This window comes from Periplaneta americana, chromosome 15 (genome assembly GCF_040183065.1).
Source record: "Periplaneta americana isolate PAMFEO1 chromosome 15, P.americana_PAMFEO1_priV1, whole genome shotgun sequence".
NCBI classification, from domain to species: domain Eukaryota; kingdom Metazoa; phylum Arthropoda; class Insecta; order Blattodea; family Blattidae; genus Periplaneta; species Periplaneta americana.
In genome coordinates, this window is record NC_091131.1 from 173,485,151 (window position 1) to 173,501,288 (window position 16,138).

At 34.7% G+C, this 16,138-nt stretch overlaps 1 protein-coding gene and 1 non-coding gene across 5 annotated transcripts in view; one reads left to right on the plus strand and one right to left on the minus strand.

The window, feature by feature from the left end:
* The window catches only part of LOC138715542 (uncharacterized), a 93,754-nt gene that overhangs the window by 14,640 nt on the left and 62,976 nt on the right, over nt 1-16,138 (minus strand). Inside the window, exon 12 of one of the 4 annotated variants that reach the window (XM_069848595.1) lies at nt 9,013-14,781. The exons of the other annotated variants lie outside the window; for them this stretch is intronic. Coding sequence (XP_069704696.1) covers nt 14,762-14,781 — 20 coding nt within the window. The 3' untranslated portion in view covers nt 9,013-14,761. Of the gene's footprint in view, nt 1-9,012; nt 14,782-16,138 lie in introns of those variants that run through there. 4 annotated transcript variants of the gene reach the window in all.
* Nucleotides 6,426-6,497, plus strand: TRNAC-GCA (transfer RNA cysteine (anticodon GCA)). Its single transcript has one exon. It is a non-coding gene; the product is annotated as a tRNA-Cys (tRNA).

Sequence of the window (16,138 nt, forward strand, 5' to 3'; positions counted from 1 at the left end):
GTTGAAAATACCCAGTGGGCAAATCAGGTGCAGTAATGCCATATAATACTCAAACTATTTATTTTCTGAACCTCATAGCAGTCCTTATAGTTCATGCAATATAATGAGTAATGCAATATTTCATGTATGTTATAAAAGAAAAGAGCATGTGACTTATTTCTTAACCACATGGAATTCAGAAAAACACTTTCTTGTAGGGGTATTTCACATGAAGTGTATAGCTTGGTTCTTTCATTGCAACATCCTACACGTCGGTGACGAAGTTGCCATGTCTTTCATATATCCTCTACGATCATCTCTCACAGATTGAGAAATATGTTATTTCATTTGGTCTGTGTACTGTTGGTCCTATTTGAAAGGAACTGTGCCATACTTGTTGTGGTGCTGAAACACCACTTCTCCAAAATATTGGCATGTTGCCCTGGATTACAATTCTATAATTCATTTGAAATGTTGTTGTCCATTACGTCTATTCTCCCAATATTTTGGTTGTAGTTGGAAATAATATTAGGCTGAAGGTATTTCTATCCTTTTTTTCTCTTTCAAGGAAATATTTGCCTTCTGAAAAGATGCAACTGCACTTTGATTCGAAAATTTAGAAATCTTCTCACTATTCGTGAGCTGCCACAAGGGACAAAGAGTATTTAACCATATAAATGTTTACAAGTTCAGTGAACCATCAATTTTGAATTAGCTGCAAATACAGTTTGTGATTGGTGCAAATATATCTAGTTTTAGAGAGGCAAGTGTTACAAAAAAGTAAAGAATGCTAATGAACTTGGTTTCACTTCGAATATAGGTGATGCTTCAGGAGAGCATTTGATCCTTCCAATGCAGCTAAAGTTACAATCGGAATAATAGATGTAGGCATTCCAAGCCTCTTAAACACATCTTTCATGAAGAGAGTAGCGGTACCTATTGCTCCAACCAGAAGTCCGATTACTTCAAGCTCTTCTAGCTGGTACTTTTGGAGGTAATATGGAATGGTAGGATTGTAGATATTCTTTTTTTTCCTCATCCACTTCTGCTGGCTGTTCCTCATTTGTTTCGAATCGCACAGTGGGATCAATTATGAATCCAGATCTTGTAGATTCCTTGAAAGCTATTATATATATATGCGCCGTGTACTGCCAGTGACGGAGAGACCATGTACTTCTTCAAAGGTGTTGTAATCGGCATCTTTAAGGGCATTGGCTATAATTGATCATACTTGGTGGTGTCTAGCGTTTCGCAGAACTTCGCCTTGCGGACAGGATCCCAGGACATGTGCAAGAGTTTCAACCTCGTTGTGGCAATGCCTACTGTGACCATAGCATTGTCTTTCCATTTGACTGCAGCAATGTTATTTTCTTTGCATACGAGACATTCATAAACTCTGCGAACGATATTCTTCATCTGTTGGATGTCGTCAATGGGAAATTGTGCTTGTTTAGTCAACTGTCTGAAGATAGATCTGAAGCTCACAAGTGATACCAACAAGGCACCACTTATGAGGCAACTAGGCCATAAGATAATGGGATAGAGCGGCTTGTTCCTTTCCACCTCCATTGCATACATCACTGATTAGAAATTATCAGTCTTATTTTCTGTTATAGTACCGATAGCACTGAAGTTGTCATTCCCTAGGGCACAGACGAGTCTATCAGACGTAAAAAAATTGTCGAAGTACCGGTACAAAGAGAAGAGTTGATTGGGAAATTTCTGTTTGTTGGCTCACTAAGTAATAAATGGTAGATTCTTTGAGCTCAAGCTTATTACTGTTAGTATTATCAAACGATATGAATATCAAAAGATATGCAATACCTTGGCTGTTGAGCCATAACCCAAATTTTATAGTCAAATTGAATAGGTTTCTCATCTTAGTTACCCCGGATGCCAAGCTCAGCACTTGTATTTAGTTGGTTACAGCATTAATGATCAGAGTTGTCAATGAATCATGGCCAGTATCATCAGCATTATCAGCTGGAGGAAGTAGGTATAATGGAAATATTTTTTCAAGTTACTGTAAACCCTTTCTCTTCTAGAATATACAAAACCTTGTGCATATTTACACTGGCAGGCCAAACAGTAAAGACAATAAATTATATTTTAGATATATGTGAAGAAAGTGAAACACGGCAATGAATGTGCCCATTGGGTCGAAAACGACCCACTTCTGTTATCAGTCTCCCTGCATTGTGGAAAACACCATGCAATTATTTCTAACCTAGGTACTTGTAGTCTTAGATGACTGAGCTCAAAATGTATGTACTAATTTGAACAAAATGTGTCATGGTTTGTTACCAAACTTGCATTATTTGGGTTCATATGTAGCGCTAAATGCAATGTGCAATTATGTCAGCCACAACAATGCTCATCTAAGGAGAAAATTGCGCAGGAAGAAAGAAATGATCCGCAGTAGTGTAAATAACAATTTCATCAACAATAAAAGAAACAAAGACCTTTAATAATAGAAATTAAACTAACATTTATGGGTGGGTCGAAAATGATCCAGTGGGCATAAATGGCTGATTAAGGTGAATGTCGATGAATGCTGATAACGAGAAATTGCATCATAGCTTCTGCCTCTGTTTATTATTGTTTCATAAGAGGAGTTGATATTTTTGTATGAGTCACGAATTGCAGTGTTGCCAATACAATTCTAGTAAATAGTGTTATCTGTTCAGTACTCTCGCTAACGACAATGATCGGTACTGAGAGGGTGCATATTCACTGTACTTGAGCAACAGCTGAATTTAATACTGTCACAACCAACGAGCACAGAATGCATAGAGTAGACATGAACAGCTTGGAGGTGAAGCCGCTTTTGTAGACCGTCGCCATTATGATGCTACCAAAACATTGGGCTCCCGGTTAGCACATGGGCAGTTGATTGTGATGTTGCTTCGTTGTTTTAATTAATAAATGAACTAATTTCAATATGCCTACATGTACTGCACAAACAGGTTTTCAAAAAAATTTCCTGGAATAATTTCACAGGTAAATATGCATGTGTGAAATGTACTTATTACCGGTAGATAATGAATGATTTAGCCTAGGTTAGTCAGTTAGATTCGTATTGTTCACATATTAGTTTGATTAAGAGAAAGGATTAGTGTATTGATATTATTGTAATTAATTTTTATAATCACTAAATCAGATTTACGCTTTGTATACTTAGCATTTACGAGCGAAGCTAACCTAACAACCCAAGTTGGAAGTTTGTGTCGCGTGCTATAGAAAATGGGTGTACCGAGATTTCTCTTCAACCGAAAACACGTATTCATTTGATGAAGAAAAATAAATAGTGTATTAATATTATTGTAATTAATTTTTATAATCACGAAATCAGACTTATGCTTTGCAGACTTAGTAGCTTCATTAACTCGGTCGTGAACTAACTTGCCCCACTTGGTAATAAAACTTCACTTTTGTTCGCCATTATAATCTAATTATATACTATAAACGAAGAGCCTATCAAATATTATATGGTTAAGAGCATTGCACTTTTTCTCTAAACAAAATCGGGACATCTATACGAAATACTGACAAAAGGAAGAGAATGATAATTTGCGTTAAGAAGCAAGTTGCATTATTAAATCTAAGCAAATGGATCAACCTATAAAAGTAATTATTATAAGATAGCATTTTTATTGGACTAGTAGCAAAATAAGGTCAAACTGTTATCTTCCTTTTTTATCGTTACTGTTTGTTTAACCTTCCACAGTCCCTATTAAATACCATACTGTAATTTGAAGAGCTGTCAATTTAAATAACCTGTATATATGTGATTTATCAATGATAGTATCGTAATGTTTGCTAAAAAAAATACGTGCATAGCGATTCTGTATTACGAAACAAACAAGAAAGTGTGAATCCTCCAGGAAATTAGGGACATATGGAATTTCTATTATCATAAGATCTTCTATAACGTAATAGCTATTTTGCAATGTTTTGGTAGCAACAAGATGGCGTCAGGTCCATCAAACCGGCTTCACTCCGTCCAATGGTATTAAGATGCTAGTGTCTACTCTATGTATTCTGTGCTCGTTGGTCACGATACACTGCATTGATGTCGTGAAAATTAGACTGCACTGTACCGCTACGCCTGAGATAAGAGATTGTCACATACTTCATTCCGAGCAGTTGTCTTGGCTGCCATAGATAATCATTCATCAAACAAGTAATATAAGGGGCATTTTAGAATATCATTTATCTCACTATTATGTATCTTTATTTCTAGGCCACGTTAGTTATTGTGCAGTCACTCTTGTTCTTTTATTGGTTTTACCTCATTGCCAGGAGAAACTATTTTATGTTTAGCTTTCCTAGTAAGTTGTTGTTATTATCCCCTTGGTCGGTTGAGGATAGAAGTACCTTGCCTAATTGTTACACAAATTAAGGACTACTTTCTATATTGTTAAGATTGACTTTTATGTTATTATAGTAGCCATTATTAGTACAAGTTCGTTAGCGTTTTATTTTCTATTGTTAAATCCCGAGACAGTTCAGAGCTTACTTATTATGTCATCATGTTCTGTATCCTGTCATGTCCTCGGCAGGGAGAAGGACACTATGCCACAGTTACAAAGACATATGTGTGCTTTAAAAGCATAAAAAGTCAAGTAATATGTTAAACTCTTCCGAAGTGTTACTTTTACATGGAAGCTAAGATGCATATTCCTCTCTCATGTATCTTTTACCCTTCTATAAAGAAATTCATGTAAAGTTTGTGATCATGGAGCTCATTGAAAAGTATTTTAAATGCTACCATACCATAAAATATATTTTATAACTATATATTTGATAACAGTACAGGTAATGAGCATCATTATATTTCGAAAACAGTAGTGGAGCACCACAAGTGATTACAAATATTCACTTCAATTCTTAATTTTTTTCAATGTTAATGTTTGAACTAATACAAAACATATATTACAGATATTCTAACTGTTACATAGGAAATTACATGTGAATTTTATGTTAAGCTGCAAGATACAAGGTGCAGTCAACATATTTCCAAACTGTGCTCATATTTATTATACCATTAAACATATATGTGTGTGTCACTGAAGATTGCTGCTTTCATGCCTGTTGAGTCAATCTATCAAACAGTGTCACATTGTCTTTAAGCCTTCAGTACTCGCGTGGGGAACACCTGTCAACCAGCGTGTTTCTTTTCATTGCTGTATTTTCTAGAAAGGGTTTACAATGGTGAGACTTTAGGTACCTTCAAAACCAAGTTCACGTTCTTTAGTTTCAGTCTTGAAGTTCCTTGTATAACTTGCGTAGCTAAGGTTTCATTCTTCTGGGTGGCAATTGTCAACCACGCGACTTTTTACATTACAGTTTCTGTAAAGTTTTGGTAAATATTCATTATCACTTTTGTGGGTTATATACTGTATCTTTAGGGATAATTTGTCCCATTGAACTTGGAAGGATTGTGGATCTACGTTTATCAGATTTCTTCAGAGATTAAAAGACGTTCTCATGTATTGCTGGACTTCAAGAAACCATATGCCAGTCCCAGAACAAAGGAATGGATCCAGGGGCCGTTGTTACCTGGCGATTATACTAAGAATGATGCACCACATGTTTTAAAATCTAGTGCCATGGAATTAATCTGTAACAAATATGAAAATTTTCTTCATATCTATACTGATAGGTCACGGAATCCTGATGATGGACTTTCAGGCGCAGGGTATTATATCCAAAAATATAACGAGAAATATTATATATAACATATATATTATTTTAATGTACCGAAGTACATATGATATTTCCATGCAGATATTCTGCGTCATCTTACGATGAAAGAGTAATGGAACGGAGAAAAATTCTCTCCGGCACCAGGATTTGAACCCAGGTTTTCAGCTCTGCGTGCTGATGCTTTATCCATTAAGCCATACCGGATACCACCCTGGCGTCGGACAGAATCGTCTCAGATTAAGCTCCAACTCTTGGGTTCCCTCTAGTGACCGCCCTCTGCACTACGTCATAGATGTCTATGAACGTAGGACCGAAGACCACACATGTGCTGAGGTGCACTCGTTATGAGTGACTAGTTGGCCGGGATCCGACGGAATAAGCGCCATCTTAAATCACGAAGTGATTTACGCATATCATATATATTATTTTAATGTACCGAAGTACATATGGTATTTCCTTGCAGATATTCTGCGTCATCTTACGATGAAAGAGTAATGGAATGGAGAAAAATTCTCTCCGGTGCCGGGATTTGAACCCGGGTTTTCAGCTCTGCGTGCTGATGCTTTATCCACTAAGCCATACCGGATACCACCCTGGCGTTGGACAGAATCGTTTCAGATTAAGCTCCAACTCTTGGGTTCCCTCTAGTGGCCACCCAAGAGTTGGAGCTTAATCTGAGTGGCCACCCAAGAGTTGGAGCTTAATCTGAGACGATTCTGTCCGACGCTGGGGTGGTATCCAGTGTGGCTTAGTGGATAAAGCATCAGCACGCAGAGCTGAAAACCCGGGTTCAAATCCCGGCGCTGGAGAGAATTTTTCTCCGTTCCATTACTCTTTCATCGTATTATATATCGTGTTCATCTCCCTCTAGTCTTGAATCAGAACTACTGGCCATAGGGGCAGTTCTTTTACATCTCTCTTCCTTATCCGATATACTTATATGCATTTTTAGTGACTCGATGGGAGCTATTCTAAATATCATGAAATATACTCCAACTTCCTATGCACAAATTGCAATCTCTATACAGAAAATATTAAATAAACTAAATCTTCAAAAAGAAATTGTATTCCAACAGATACCTAGTCATTGCGGCATTACTGGAAATGAGATTGTAGATAATATTGCTAAACAGGCAACATCTTTGGGGAGACCCAAACCTATGCAAACAACTTCTTTAACCTGCGCATATTCTGCAGTTAATTCTCATTTAACAAATTTAAAGGTCGAATTATGGCTTTCTTCTGATAAAGGCAAAGTACTTCAAAACATACAGAAGAAACCTAATGATTTACAAATGTTCCACAACATTCCCAGACACATACAAACTTTCTTAGCAAGAGCCAGGACAGGCCATATTATCACTCAGAAGTATCTTCTAGTAGTTGTTGCTGGTGCAACAATAACGAAGAAGATTTGGAACATATCCTCTTAAACTGCCCTGTCACAAACGTCCATAGAACTAATCTAAAATCTGCAATCCCTGTAACCTTGGACAATTCTCTCCAATATATACTGAATACACCTCATCTTTGGAATATGGCTGCTGAAATATACAACTGGCATCGTGCTTTTTACCCATCATTTGTAAGAAGAGGAAATTCATAGTAAAACATAGTGGAACACGTGTTGTCAGCAAATAGCTGGATACACTACAAAGATAGATAGAGACAAAAGACTAGAAATGATGTTTGAAATGTTCAAAACAGACATGTGTCGACCATTTGAGGAATATCTGTGTAAATTGCTTGTAAATAACTAGGTACTGCAAAGACATGTCCGCAGAAAGCATTCAGGAATAAAGACGTTAGAAGGATAATCCAAGAAAAATAGGACAATAGGACACAAGCTATTAAGGTATTATTGTAAAGAAAGATTTTCACAACAAAGCAAGGATTATAAACGTGTTTCCATGTTAATTTTGTAGGTAAATGTAGAAAGCATTTGAAATTTACACATAAATAATTGAATGGGTGAGTGGAATAAGGATAACATTCCAATTTCCCTAGTTTGTGGGAAAACAAACAAGTTTACAGAAAAAGCTAAGGGTTCTATTGGAAAAATTACTAGTAGACAATTGTAGAAGTAGTCATTCTGTATTCACTCGTACAATCTCAAAGTCAAATACTTTTTTTAATAATAATTAATAATTAAATGTGTTGGAATATTATCCTTTTTCCACTGAATGTTTTCACAACAGATAAACTTATTAACTATAATATTTTTTTGTGACATGAAATGTTTAATAGTACAAAAGACACTTTAAAATGGTTTTACTCTATACAGTGATGACCATAATATCAGTCTTTATTCATCCTTATCACTGTCTGTTGCATTTGAAGTTGAATATTTAAGTATGTCTTCATAGAGTAACTTGTACTCATCAGGTGTGTAGTGCGTGACTTTTGAGATGTCCTCTAACTTTTTATATTGGTTCCAAATTTTCCATTATATGCTGCAGTAGTGGGAGCTCCACATGATCTTGTTCCTTCAACCTGAATGTTCCATGGTGCAAACCATCAAAGTACTCTGAAGCCTGGACACAGCCTTTCATCTTCTGAGTGAATATGTTTCCTGTACTTACTGATGTTGAATGTCAGGTTTTTATTCTTAATATCTTTACATGTTTTCTTAAAATACTGTGCCACAGTGTTTGAAGTTGAGTATCTGGTTGTTTTGAAGTCCCTTTACTTGATATGAGGGGATTGAGTTTCCTGCCATTTCGAATAATGTCATCATACTGATTTGGAGAGTAAATCCGATCTAATCTTCGAACTTGTCATTTAATAACTGAAAATGTTCTTTCACATGGCAGAATGTTATCCTTATTCCACTCAACTAAAGCTTCAGTGTTGATTTTAATGACGATATGAGAGTGGAATATTCCCCTTTTTACACTCATTGAATAGCTTAAGCAAAAATCTACAAAATGGCTATTTCAGTTTAATTTCTCAATTTTTTGGAATGTTATTCTTTTTTCACTCACCCATTCAATTACTGTGTCTATTAATTATAAATTCATTAATTCTGATTCAAAACTGTTTTTACATTTATTTATAAATAAATTCTGTATACTCCATAGTAACACATTTATGTAACCACTCACAATGAAAATAATGTTCAAATTCATTCTCTAAAGCAAGAATATAACTTCAGTGGCAGCTGTCCCACACGCGACTGAATATGTTACAAAAAAGTACGTGAGTACTGAAGGGTTAAGAACTGAGCTTCTATACGTGATTTTGTGAAAACAGTGAAATGCGATTTTTCCTGGAATCTCTCCATATACACCTTATGGCTAATCTTCTTCTCTGCCTTTCAAGTAATGCATTAGTATAGATTCCAGGTGTTTCCCTGGTTCTAGATAACTTCTTCGTTTCATATGTCCTATATGTTGCCTACATTCCAGGACAGTCCGCAAATTTATTGATTGCCCCTTGTATTTAAAAGCCTAATTTTAATTAAAAATTAACAGTAAGAACTCCTGAACATGTGCATAGTATATAATCATAGTAATCCTCTGTACAATGAAACAATACAGACATTAATTCATGCTGCCAGACTTGAATGTTCTTAGACTAGTAACTAGGGCCCGGATTCTTATGTAATTACATATTGCATTCCTTTACTTGTGGACTACTGAAAATACAAATGTTGGCGATTTGTGGTTCTGATATGGTTATAGTTGAGTTTCATTTTACATATTTTTAGTAATATTACATATTTTACATATTATGCAAAGAATAACATTTTTGTACATATCTAAACAATTATCGAGTTTTTAACATTTTTATTAAATTAGTTTTATTTTTCAGAGTACAGTATTGAATTTTCTTTCATATATACTTGGAAATAAATCTTAACGTCCCTGTCCCATAACACCGCCTGGAGAGTCACCTTTTGTACTCACCAGAGATCTGGGTCAGACGTTTTCGCTCGAGCGCCAAGTAGTTCATAGCATAATCCGATAGGTAGCGCACATGCATGATTGGTAAAATTGTCACGAGCTATAAATCCTCGAACGGTATAAGCCGAGCGTTAGACATTCATTCTTGTTACAGTGATGAACTGTGTAGTAACATCATAGATGTTTATCATTTCAAAACTTTGCAGTGTTTAACTAACCTCTCCATAGTACAACTACAAAACTTGCTTTAAAATGTAATATAAATGTTGTAGGTAAATGTTGTTTTTTTTTTTTTTTCCACACAGGAGTGATTTTGTTTTTTCCACATCTGATAGATGTTATTGGATGTAAATGTAATTATTATAAACGGAGAACGCAATCACGATAATGCAAGAACTGTATCAAGTTTTCTAGTAATAATAATAATAATAATAATAATAATAATAATCTCTAATTAGTGTATCAATCTTTGTGTCTGTAACAGTTGTGCAGCATGGTTATTCGTTTTATTATATTTTCTGTGACGTTATCTGTACTAATATTGTTATTAATCTACTGCTATATCAATAATATTTTGTAAAACGTTTCTACATTGTCGCAGTATATAGGCGGAACACTATCTATGGACCTATCATATTATGTATGTGGTAAATCAAATATTTAATAATTATTAATTAGCAATAATAACTGTATATCGAAGTTTTTCATACTATTTTATTTAAAACTTCATGTTCCTGTTTTGGTACGTTCCAATACACGTTTGTCATAAACGCAGAAAATAAAGCCTTATTTTTACCGTGTGAGCAAAACATATGTGTATCTTATCTGTCGCCTTCCATACAAGATAAGACATGTCAGTGAGATGACCTTGTACTGTGCTTCTATTTATTATGAGTGTATCACGACCGATCGTATCTCACTCGAGGGTGCGACACTCGACCGAGTTCAAGTGAGCGAATTAACTCCAATGCAGCACTCTGGTTCTCACTATAGTACACGATGCTAGTAAAGAGGAAGGGCCTGGAACTGACATCGTTATATTGTTCACAGTTATAGAAAATATTTTACTTCAATTTCTAAAGCCGGCTTAAGAGAGTAATTCTTTTAAAAATAAAAGTAAACATAAAACTGGGGATTCCAACCCTATGTCTGTAAAACACAGTAGTTTGGAGTTTGGGTCGGGTGTCAGGTAAGTCAAAGTACCATTCTGTGTGCGACATAAAAATATTTTTATACGAAATCTTAAGATAAAAGAAAAAGCATAGATTGTAGCAGAGATAATTTGTATTTGCAAGCTATACTATGGGGTGGAAATGGCAAATCGACTTTCCAGGCTGCATGTTCACACTTCAACTGACCAGTTAAATTGTGACGACACTTTTGTGAATTTAATGCATTAAAAATAGTGATTTCAAATTACATATTTTATTAATACATATTTTCCCGATATTTACTACATTTTTATGTACATATTTCGCACTTTGATATTCATAAAAATCCGGGGCCTACTAATGACGACCATATAACATTGGAGAACAGTGAAAAAACAGAGTATAAAATAAAATTGAATTAACATAGAAAAGAAAATAAAGTGAGTGTACTTGATATCCATTAAATGGAGTTACTACACATCCCAAACTTGTATTTTTATTACCAGAAATATATATTAGATATAGAATGTATTCCAAATCCAATAATAATTACGAATATACTAGTATGACATATCTATCAACATCAACTCCTGATATTATAAATGTATAAACAAAGAATCTATACAACAGATTACGATACCTGATGCTTGACAATGATCTCGAAATATAAAGCAAGGCATGCAGATAATAAGGAAAAATGTAGAAGTAAAGTATAAGAACATTTTTATTAGGTTAATATAGATGTAAATATTCTCAAATGTTCAAAATAGGAAACAGACTTCTATCATACAAAATTCATAATTAGAAAGCATAAATAAGGCGTTTTTGTGAAATGGAAAGAGATTTAGGCAAAAAGAAGAGATGTACAATCATCCAGAAAACACTAAGCACAATTACATATATTCCACCTAATGTCTTCATGACTACGAATTAAATACATCATATTTGCTTGAAATAATAATCTCCATACCGAATTTTGACCGTGTAATTGTATACTCGTACATTACAAATTATTTTTCATTCTTTATTTGAATTAGTTGAAATGAAATCAGTTAATCCACCTACGTAATATGTTGCCTGTATATACATAACTTTTAACACTATATCACTTTGGAAAACGTATTATATGTCTTTCACGTGTTAATAAGATAACATAAAATTTAACATGTGAAAGATATATAATATGTTTTCCAAAGTTGCCTGTATTTTAAAGTAACCGAAATGAGAACAGGAATTCATTCCAACAAAAAAATTAAACATCAATTAAAAGCTAAATAATTATTTCAAATAATTCGTTGCAATTCATGTTAAGGCCTCAGGGAAAACCATCAATAATAATGCATCTTATGATTAAATGGAAAGTTCTATATAAATTACACAATGTGTTCATATTTTATGCTTCTGACAGTATTTAAGGTAGAATAAAACAAATTTTAACACAAACATGCTAAGAACAACCATTAAGAAAAACGACACGTGTGATAAATCCAAATAAATATCTCAATAAATAACTAAAGAAATAAGTTTTAGAAAAACTGACTTTATGTATGCCTTTTACAAAGGTGCAAAATTATCTTGTGTATGAATTTTCACACTGATTTTTAAGAAAAGGAGATACAATTAATTTATACTTTTAACATACCCTAGCTCTTAAATGAAACAAGGATATACAGAGTGAACTGTGAGGAATGTTATTAATTTCAGAGGGTTATCCTTTGAGATATTTCAAACAAAAAAGTTTAACACAATTTTGCTCGTTTTTTTTTTTTTTTTTTGCTTCATAATGTGTTTTGGGAAAGTCATTGATTTCATTTCCAATATGCTCAGTCAGTTTAAGAGAGCAGTGTATTGTGATGATGAAGGATTGAAGGAATTTTACATTTGTCCTTTAAATGTGCAGAACTTTTATTTGAACAAATGTAACATTTCGTTCTAGAAAGTAATTTTAAAATATTACATTTGTTCAGATAAAATTTCTGCACATTTAAAGGATCAAACTAAAATTCTTTTAATAATTTATTATCATAATCAGACAGCAGAGTTTAGGTCCCTACACAACGACATGACGTCATGTCCCTTCCTTACAGAGGGGGCATAACAATGAGTTCAATTGCCTCCTTGCAACTGATGTACACCTATAGTACAGACAGAATCAATAGGCAGGTTTTTGGTTTGGTACAGAAACATCTCATTCCACACTTTCTCTAGCAGTTTATGACCTGAACAAAGAGACCTTTCTGTTGCTCCGTTCGAATGTTAGTTATTGACAAGTGCTTATATGTGATACTACTGTGTTACAGTATTTTTAAACAACTACTAATCATCTGAGTACTGTAATCGCTATCATGTCTCAATCGGGTCCTGATATCAGAAGCCTTACTAATGGTGTTATTTATCAACTTCACTGTTTCTTGAAAGAACTGTGAGGACATTAAAAATGTCCTGTCATCAATGCAGACAGTCACTGTCAAAGGCCAGTGGCGCTTCTTTACGATCAGTCCATGTCCATAGAATTTACGGAAAATGGAGACGAATAGCAGTACAGCAATGATCCTATGGAGCCTAATTTTACATATATTTATTTCAAGAATACACGGACAGATGTAGATAATATGGAATTTTACATTTAAATTAATATTTTTTTTTTTTTTTTTAGATATTGTAACATTTTATTTTATGCTATATTAAGTTGTTTATTTAAGACATTAACAATGGAAAATTGTTTCTTATTTAGATTGTTGAAAACCATTATTAAGTTAATTTAATTTTTTTAGAAATTGTTCACGGAATAAAGTAAATTTCTTAATTGATATGCTAATTTTATTATATCTCTGTCAAATGGAGTATTATATTGTAGTCTACTACATATTCTCGACTGCTAAATTTTTAGGAGCTCCAGTGTTAGTTATAAGTAGGTAAAATACATTACGTTTGGGAATAAAATATTATTAGGATCATAAAATGAAATATTTTTTAATAACTTGTCAATAATACATTAACTTGAGTAGATATAACTGTGACTGGCGACTATTTTATCGACTTTTTTCATTGAATATATGCTATTTCAACACTTCTTGTATTGAATTGTTGATGGACTTCAATAATAGAGGTGCATAAACAAGACTGAATAAAACTCACTGCATAGAATCAGAATAGTGCTGAGTGCTCAATTTATAAAACGATTTTTTTGTGTCATACTTATTGTGTTATTTATTTTAATAAGCTAAGCATTCGTAAGTGTGCTTTCATTACGAAACTCGTTCATGTTATAATAATATCCATATACCACAATCAGTACACATACATTAATATTTTGTACTTTAATGTTTAATTTTATCGTGATTTATAAAGTTGGTAAGTATACTGCATAAAAATTATTTAGTATTTACTATTTCAACACAACATTCTGAAAATACATAAATACAAAGTATTTGTGTAATGCTAAATATTTGATTTATGTTAGGTTTACATTACACTTTCATTAGTGAAATGACTTAACTTGCAAAATATTATGATGATAATATTGAGTAACGAACATAGGCCCTATTTGTAATTACTACAAATCACATTATTATTTTATTTATTTTCTAAGTTTTCCTGCAGTGAAAAAGTATCAATGGAGTTATTTGGAACAGGACCATACACCAAGCAGATTCTGAGGGGTGTAGGAGTCGGGGTAGAGACCCGCTGATTTCTTCTGCCCCTAGTATAGTGTTGAGTATCAGGACCCAAAATCCTCTGTCTAATCATAATTAAAAGTAGGAAGCTCGTACCAAAACACAGATTTCAGGTTGAGTGCAGCCACACATATAGATCACGCAGGCTCTATCGCACTAGTTGTCTTCTGTGTATAGTATAATCTGTTCACATAACCAACTCACAGTATATCCTCAAGTGTGGAATGATGACTGTCATAACTACATTACAGCAATATGCACAGTAGAGTTGTGCAGTTTAGTGAGCGGTTTTTAACGTTAAATCTTCCAATCACACGAAGTTGAATGAATACTCGAAGATTCACTGGTAATCATACAAACCTATCAACAAATGGAGAAACACATTAGCTGAAAATTATGTAATTTGTATACGTAATATAGAGAACGAATATTATTTCAGGGAGACTGTGCTACGGAATATTTACTAGGGCATTCGAAAAGTAATGGCAACATAGTTACTGTTTCACACTAAATTTATTCAGGTTACTTTTGACATGATATAATTTAAATAGAGTCCCCTGGCATGTCAACAATACGTTGCCAAATCCTTGGAAGATGGTTGACTCCATCTGCAGCATCATTTCTGGATATCTCTGTCACTGATCCAACTAAAGCTCTTTGGATACCAACTCTTGATTGATTGCCTTGCTTCCACCCAATCTTGCAATAGTTTGGTCACCCTAGCATTACAAAAAGCTTGTAGGAGAGAAGCTTTTGGGCAAATCGTAAAACAGTGAACGCCAAGCTCCACCCACGACCACTTTTCCCCTACAAGCTCACCACACACTCTAGCGGGAAAGAGTGGAAATAGGGGGTTTAGGGTGGGGGTGACATCTAGTGGAGGAAAGTGGAACAAAAAGAGTGAATGCAGCATCTACGAAGCAAAACAGGAACTTCGTCCTGTCTCCCTTTGTCTCTCCTCTCTCTCTCCAGCCTTTTCTCCTCTCTTCCTTACGTGATGTCTCTCTCTTTTTTTTTCTTATGACTTTGCAGAGGGTAGGATTCGATCCGTGAATGTTCCTAACGAAACACACGCAAGCTTTTTGGCTACCGAGGGGAATTGGTGGTAGAAGGGAAAATGAATCTACTTATGTTCGGGACAATGACTGAATAGCGTGGGTAGAAAACGGCGGGCTTGTGAATTTAGCTTGGTAGGAGTTGACTGCTGGGGTGGCATAAGTGTTAACGCGCGCTGGTAGAGCTTCATTGTGTCCGTGTCCAGCTACGAGTACAGATGGAACGACGTGTTGTGATGAGCCATCACGTGGCGGGTCCTGATTACAGCAAACGAGGCTTTGGTGACTATTGTGTTACTTCGAGGACAGTGTGAAGTTAACAAGTGAGTGTTGTTTTATTAAAAGTATGTGTTAGTTCGAGGAAAAAAATTATATATGAAATGTAAATATGAAATACGTGCAAGGCGGTAGGCAGTGATCCACCAGTGTTGTTTTATTCAAAGTATGTGTTAGTTCGAGATCCAAACGTTGTCTAATGCACATCAAGTGCATTCCACATCAATTTGGTTGTATTGTGTTGTGTTGTAAAATATGAAATACATGCGAGGCGGTACGCAGTGATCCACCGAAGCGGGACAGATAGTAGAGAGAGAGAGAGAGCAGGCGAGTGAGGTGCCGAGCGGCGAGGGTGGGGATAACTTCCCCTACTGGCGTTCACTGTT